General features: G+C 37.6%; 1 protein-coding gene across 1 annotated transcript in view; it reads right to left on the bottom strand.

The window, feature by feature from the left end:
* The window catches only part of SPAG17 (sperm associated antigen 17), a 186,727-nt gene that overhangs the window by 145,701 nt on the left and 33,303 nt on the right, over nucleotides 1-7,723 (bottom strand). The window contains exons 13-14 of the mRNA XM_008580417.1: nucleotides 4,478-4,539; nucleotides 3,776-3,889 (exon numbers count right to left, since the gene is read on the bottom strand). Coding sequence (XP_008578639.1) covers nucleotides 3,776-3,889; nucleotides 4,478-4,539 — 176 coding nt within the window. The remainder of the gene's footprint in view (nucleotides 1-3,775; nucleotides 3,890-4,477; nucleotides 4,540-7,723) is intronic.

Here is a 7,723-nt window from a genome sequence, read left to right as displayed (position 1 = left end):
TTTTTTTTTTCCCCTGGAGAATCTAAATGGCCCAAGAGAACAGACCTAATATACCAACATTGATGGGTCTCCTAAGGAAATCACTCAGCAAATCACTCAACAATGAAGCCCCTAACCTCTCATAAAGCAATTCCTATCATATTTTGGTGTTTTATTATTAATATGAGCAAAGAGGCAAATATAAGATATTCTCCTCTGCTGTGGATTGAACGTTCCTCCCAAATAACTGAAACTTAATCCCCACTGTGACAGGTGATTAGATTGTGAGGACTATGCCTTTGTGATTGGACTGATCCATTCATGGAATAATGGGCATGGTTCTGATGGCTTTAAAAGGAGAGCAAGTGAGGAGTAGCTCTCTCTTGCTTAAGCCATTTTGCAATGCAACACTCTGTGTTGCTGTGAAGAGTCACACCCATTAACAAGGCTCCCACCCTTTCATTGTTGGGTGATTTCCTGGGTGGTTTCCTTGGGAGACTCATCAATGTTGGCATATTAGATCTGTTCTTTTGGGCCTTTTAGATTCTCCAGCAGGAAGAAAAATCTAATCGTCTATCTGAAAGGCAAAAACCTACCTGTCAGGGTTTTGGGAGATTAGTGCTGGGAGAAGAAGATTAGACTTCTTTAATTCAGTAACTAGACCTGCACTAATACAACATCTAACAGGAAAATGGACACCAAAAAAGTAGGGCCAAATAAATAAATGAATAAATAAGAATGAAAAAAGAAAAGGAATTTGGAGGAAAAAAAGACAATTCAGAGAGAAGACAACTTAAAAGAACTTTAATATCCTAATAGAGATAAGAGAAGACATTGTATCAGGAATGTAAAAAAAGGATCCTATAAAAAAGTATATTATTCTGTTTCTGTTGCTTATAACAGAATACCTGAAACTGGGTAATTTATAAAAAACTGAAATTTAGTTCTTACAGTTTCAGAGGCTGGGAAGTCCAAAGTTCAGGGAACACATCTGGTGAGAATCTTCTTCTGGGTGGGAATTCTCTACAAGATCCCACGGTAACCAGGTATCACATGGTGATAATGGGCTGAGCAAGACAGAGCTGACCATCTCAACTGTCCTCCTTGTAAAGCCATCAGAACTGTGCTCATTACTCCATGAATGAATCAATCCATTCATGAGGGCACAGTCCTCATAATCTAATGACCTCTTAAAGGTCCACCTTTCAAATACCATTATTGGATTTCTCACCCTCTTAACACTGTTACATGGAGATCAAGTTTCCAGTAGATGAATGTTGGGGGGCCTTGACCTATAGCAAAGGTAATGTGGAACTATAAATAGAACTTTAGGAAATTAAAATGATGATAACAAAGGACTCAGTAGAAGGATTGGATGAAAGCTGAGCAATAGCTCCAGAACAAAAACACAAAGTGTTGTATAGTAGGAGAGAAAAGATAAGGAAATTGGAAGTTTAGTTCAGGAGGTCCAACACCAGAATAATAGGAGTGCCAGGAAGAAAGAATAAAGAAAATGGAAGGTAGAGATTATTAAAGAAATAACGGTAGAACATTTTCCAGAATATAAAGACAGGAGTTTCTGGATTGCACTAGGCTCATTAAAACAATACATAGAAATAGAACCACACCAAGGCACATCAACAGAAAATCTAGAACACTGAAATAAAGAAATCTTAAAACCTTCCAGAGAGAGAGAAAGAGAAAAAAAAAATATCCAGACAAGTGATCAGAAATCAGAATTTCATTGTTTATTCCTTAAGAACATTCTGGGAGGCCAAAAGACCATTGAGGAATGCCTTTAAAATTTTGATGAAAAATGCCTTCTAACTTAGCAACTTATACAAAGCCAAACTGTCAGTCAATGTACAGGTAGAATTAAGACGTTTTCAAATATCCAATGCCTCAGAAATTTGCCTGCCATATTTCTTAATTAAGGAAGCTACTAGAACAGATGATCCTTTACAAAAAAGAGAGTAACTCAAGAGAGAAGAAGACATGGAATAAAGGAAATGGTATCTAACTGGGAAGAGAGGCAATGGGTTCTGTCGGGATGTTGATAAAGGGAGATCGCAGGACCACAGCTGTGAAGCAAGCTTAGAGTATATGGCAGAAATATTGCTGAGACAATAAAATAGAAGAATATCTGTTTGGATGTATTTCGAGGATATTTACTCCGTGGTGGAGAGTTTGCATGAATTAATGCATGATAAACGGATGGTAAACTAAGCAAATGGAAAAAAAAAAAAGCAATTTTTAACTCCAGGGAAAACAAAAATGGTGCCCCCAAAAGGAAATATAATTATAGAATACTATGCAGCTCAGCTGTAAATAGCATTTATGTAACTGAAATAAAGTTAATATTGAATATGGATCTAGGCAAAAATTATGGTATAGTTAAGTGTCAGAGAATTGAGAAGTGCTAGTGTGAATGTAGTGGTGTGTGAATGTGTGTGTGTACATGCGAGTTGTGTGTGTGTGTGTGTGTGTGTGTGTTGAATGGGGGTGGACAGAGTTGTGTTCTCAACAGGGAGTCAATTGATAATGATACCTCTAAACTGAAAATAAAACTAAACAAAATACTCTTGATATTTAGAGATAACAGAATTAAGTAGCAAAAGAAACTGGTACTGCACTGAAGATTTTTGCCTCTGGGCATGGGGGGAAGGTGGGCAGGAGGCCGCTGTTTTTCATAATAGGACCCTTTGTGGAACTTTCTGGCTTTAAAAATATGTGGTTGTAAACACTGATAAAAATAAAATTTAAATTAAAAAGACAAAATCAAAAGGGTACAGGTTTTTGTATAAAATCTAAAAACAACACAAGGAATTAGTTTTAGGATTACTTGTTTTGCATAGTGATTAAGAGAACAGTTCTGGGGCCAGATTTCCTGGGTTTATATTCTGCTTCTTTTTTAAATTATTATTTTTATTTATACGTATATATGGGGCATAGAGTTGACTTGGTATTTGTGTACAGTATGCGATGATCAAATCAAAATTATTAGATGCTCATCATTACAAATCATAATACTTTTTGTGTCCCTTACCCAATTACTCTGTTTCTCTTCCCGCTCCCTCTTTGCCACTTCTAGTAACAATAAGTCTGTTCTCTTTCTGAAGGTTTGACGTTTTATTATGGTCTTTCTTTGTTTCTTAGCTCCCACTTGTGAGCAAGGACACGTGGTATTTCTCTTTCTGCGCCTGGCTTATTTCACTTAACATAATTTTCTCACTTAGGAGCCTTGTGACCTTGGGCAAAAGTCACTGTTGGTCAAATGCCTCAGTTTCCTACTATTTAAATAGTTTCTGCTTCTCAGGGTTATTGTGAGAATGAAGTGTGCTAGTAACACATATTAATCATTGCTTAGCACATGGTAAATACTCAAAAAGTGTTAGTTATCATGGGTTTCAATGACCTCTTAATCAAAACAGAAAATACTATGAAATGTAGTGGAAACTAAATAGAACAGACAGACAAAACGGGAAAAAATGAGATTGCTTCCCAATAAAGCCTTATTTTTTTTCTAATAAATATGTGCAGCAGTCTTGTATATCTCTTTTTTCTTAAAAGATTTTATTAAATCATCCTTTTAGGAAGTATATTTTAAATTCTTTTGGAGATACCCTGGGAATGAATAGCTCAATCTGGGAATCAACTCATGTTATAGCTGAAGTAAACGGGAATATCGATCTGAACGTGATCTGAGAGAGTGACCGACAAGTGAACTGTTCTAAATCACAGCATGACTCCCCACACCTATCCAACTGTCTCCTGGAGAATCACAGTCCATAAATACCTGAAGCAGTACTTTCGGTTTAAAATGTTCAGTAAAACTCCAGTCCATTAGACTGCGCTGCTGTGTTTTCTTTATGTCTTCTAAATCTGCTTCCACTGTCATCTTCTTGGATTTCTAAAAAATCATAGGAACACAATTTCAGCTTTAATTTGTTTTCAGTCCAAATGGAATCCTCTTGGACTCTGACAACGAACCAGCATGCACTCCATCTAATTGGGGAAATCTGCATATGTATAAATCCATATGGCAACATTTTAGGAGAGCTGCTGCCAGAAAGAGTATGCCTTTGACTTTTTTTTTTTTTTATGGGCAACATAATCTAAATATTTTTATTGTTAGGTTATACTCTTCTGAGTCCTGTTAGCAATTATAAGCAGGTTTTCTGAACTCACTTCAAGACAACGTTACTTCTACATGGCTGTATGGTCAGCAGGTGTTTGTGAGGTTGCCAAGCCACACTGTCTAGAGAGGAGCATGGGGCTGGGAAGTTTTGCCTAAGTCGGCTAGTAAAGTTAACTCCTTTCTCTCCAGTTGAAGCTGGTTCTGGGGATGCCTGAATAATCCCTCACCACTAGCATCAGTATTCTCCTTCTAAGCACCTTTTTTTTTCTTCTTTTTTTTTTTTAATGTTTCTCACTGTGGGTCAGATTTTCTCAGATCATCTTACTTGTCATCTATACTTTTAGGAAAATAACTCCTTACCTTTTCAAGAGAATCAGCCTTTGTGACTGCTTCATCTTTGATCTCATTATTCGTGGTTTGCTCTGTAAATCAAAGACACCAACATCCAGTTGTATTTGGGCTTTGTTCTTGCCTTGGTCTGTGCTGTGTCTCTTTGTTGCCCATATGATCTATGTTTCTATGCTGAAAAGGTAATTCCTGAAAGGCACGTTTCGTGCCTCCAAAAAGGTGTTTGTGTCAATAATTCTAAATCAGTACCTACCTAGAAAAGTTATACTAAACTTTTTGAAAAGAACCCACTCCTTGTATGGTATATCCTAAATCATATTAGATATTCTGTTTTCATACTGTATCACTCGCTTCTAACAATACACCCTTACCTTTACAAGTTGCAAATACGTACTGATTAAACTAAATCAACTGCTTAGTACACATCATTTGTCTCATTGTGCTGGTGTCTTATCTGGTAGATAACAGACTATGGCAGGAGCAGAGTATGTACGGACCTACCAAATCTATGCACCTCATCTTAGAAAATTATTCTATTTCACCATTCTGTAGAGCTCTTCTTCCATTCATAAATCATTTATTAATTTAAAAACAATTTGATGAGCATCCACAGATTTACAGATGGAGTCTAAAAGTTAGATAAATTAGTAAATGAATGGGTAGCTGGACTCTACAGCACCACACCATGGACCAATATGAGTCACGGACACTAGTTCTCCTTGCGACCAAAGAGTAGACTTATACGATGTTTGGGATTGTGACATCATCTCTGGCTATGAAGCAAACAACGATGTGAATGGACAGGGAGGGTTCAAATTCATGCCCTTGATTTCTACATCACTAGAAAAAAGAATTCCATGATAAATGAGTTTAACATAGACGACCAGACATCTGTACTGTGAACGTCTCAGAACTTGTCACTTGCTCTTGTGATTGTGAATCTCTAATACAGAAATGGATAAAGTACATAGGCTTTTCCAAATTTGACCAAAGAAACGGAGAGCGAGTGGTAGGGGTGCATCTTGTGGGAACATACTTTGATGAACACTGAGCCAGCCTGACTTCTTATCACCCCTAGAATATTTGCAGATCATGTCCTGCAAAGTTGTATGTGAAAGGGTTCCAGTTTGACTCTCCAAACACATCTCCTCCACACACTGAGCCAGCCTGACTTCTTATCACCCCTAGAATATTTGCAGATTATGTCCTGCAAAGTTGTATGTGAAAGGGTTCCAGTTTGACTCTCCAAACACATCTCCTCCACTCAGCCTTGCTCATTCCTCTCCAGACAGACTGGCCTGCTTGCCGTGTCTTGAGGGTTTCGTATTTGCTTTCTCTCTGACATGCTTTGCTCTTAGATATTCACCTGTTTCAAACTCTTACTTCATTCATATTGTTGTTCGTATGTCACCCTCTCAAGAGCCTTCTGCCTCTTCTCCTCCTTTATTTTTAGCCATAGCATTTATCAGTGTCTGATACTACTTATTTGTTTATGGTCTGTCTCTCCACCTCAAATATAAATTCCTGGAGAATAGGAACTTTATTTTCCTGCCTGTACACTGAGCACCCAGCACTTGGTAAGAATTCAGCAAATATTTTCTTTTTTGAATGAACAAGGGACATCTGTACCATGTATTCAAACTGGAAATGAATGAAGAGCCACATAGAGAGAGCAGAAATGTGGAAGAGAACCTATAGCAAAGACTTACTTTGGGGTAAGCATAAGATTTAACTTTTCATTCTGTGGCAAAGAGAACAAGATTGGGGCTTTGAGTGGGAGTAGTTAATTATGCCTACCAAGGACAGGCCAGTGTTTTCCTTTCTTTCAGGAGCATAGCTACTTACATTTTTGCTACTAGTTCCACCTTGCCTTGGGCTAGTGAGGGTGACAGCATGAATATTCCATTTTGATTTAGAGGAAAACTATAAAGTCAATCCAGTTCACTATTTATATAAATACATCTACACCAGGGAAAACTCAGGCCAACTATAACTCTAAATAGACCATGACGTCCCATGTGTCCCTGAAGCAATTGATATGAAATCTGTGGAATAAAAATTATTCTATTCTGTGGTCTGCCAGATTTCCGGGAGATTTGATATTCCCTCCTGTGTCTAAGGATCCAGCAGAAAAAGTCTTCAGTTAAGAAAATATGTTCTAAAGAGTTGTGCATCAGTTATTTCATCAGAGAAAAGAACATTCTAAAACTAATCTGAACTCTATATTTAATAGTAAAGTAAAAATCATTTTTTCTTTCTTTTTGATTTCTGCCTTCAACCACATAATCCTTTGACAGTGTGATTCAGTAGTTTTTGACACATCTGGAAATGGATGCTTTCTCATCCCTTTGAAAAACAGCTTTCCTAATCTGTTTTACTTTAGAGATAACAAGATCCCTCTGCAAAGCAGTTACTTTATTAAAAAAACACCCAACGAGCATAAAGGGCACAGTTAAACCTATAGCCTTGCGGTTATCAATTCTCAGGTTTTTCATAAATATCCAATAGGCCCCTGTCAAGTTCAAAAACAGTCTCAGATGGAAATCTAATGTTTGGTTAAGAAGAGCACAAATATTCAGCCCTTCATGTCCAGGAACAGGCTTTTATATATGTTTGATGCTAAAATAGTTGTGCAGGAAATACATGAATTATTTCTGCTGTTTAAAGAGAATTAAAGTGGCTACTTTTGAAGTAAGTTATGACTCAGAATTAGGGAAGAAATGTAAGATCAACAACAAGAAGAGATTTCCATACACACAACAGTCACATTGAGATGCTAAGGCCCAGCTGCCCTCTCCCCTCAAATGTAATGGCTCCCGGGCGCAGGTCAACACACACCATGTAGAAGCACTTAAGGTCGTGGGACCTGCCCTCGAGATGGCGTGGCCTCTAAGATATACTGTCCATTATTGCATTTTCAGCCCTGAGGATTTAGGAAATTGTTATAATCATCTACTTTCCACCAGGATCCAGAATACCAGTTTATGTGGTTTGACCACCAGGTGGCAAAAGTTGCCTGAGGAAAATGCTATACCAAACTGCCTTGAAGAAAAAACAAAGAAAAAAACAGGCCTTACACCTCTCCCAGCTTATTCTGGCTCTGTGTTAACCCAAAGTGACTTTGTCATACATTTGTATCCCATCCCATAGGATGCACCAATGCCATAGTAACTCAGGTTAACTTATTTGGCTTAATTTTTGTGTGAGCTCGGCTAACAGGTAAGGGTACTTGGACAGAGAAACAGAGAAATCTACTCT

The sequence above is a fragment of the Galeopterus variegatus genome, unplaced genomic scaffold, assembly GCF_000696425.1.
Source record: "Galeopterus variegatus unplaced genomic scaffold, G_variegatus-3.0.2 Scaffold2084, whole genome shotgun sequence".
In the NCBI taxonomy this organism is placed as follows: domain Eukaryota; kingdom Metazoa; phylum Chordata; class Mammalia; order Dermoptera; family Cynocephalidae; genus Galeopterus; species Galeopterus variegatus.
The sequence above is the reverse complement of the archived record's forward strand: the minus strand, read 5'-3'. Positions and strand labels throughout refer to the sequence as shown.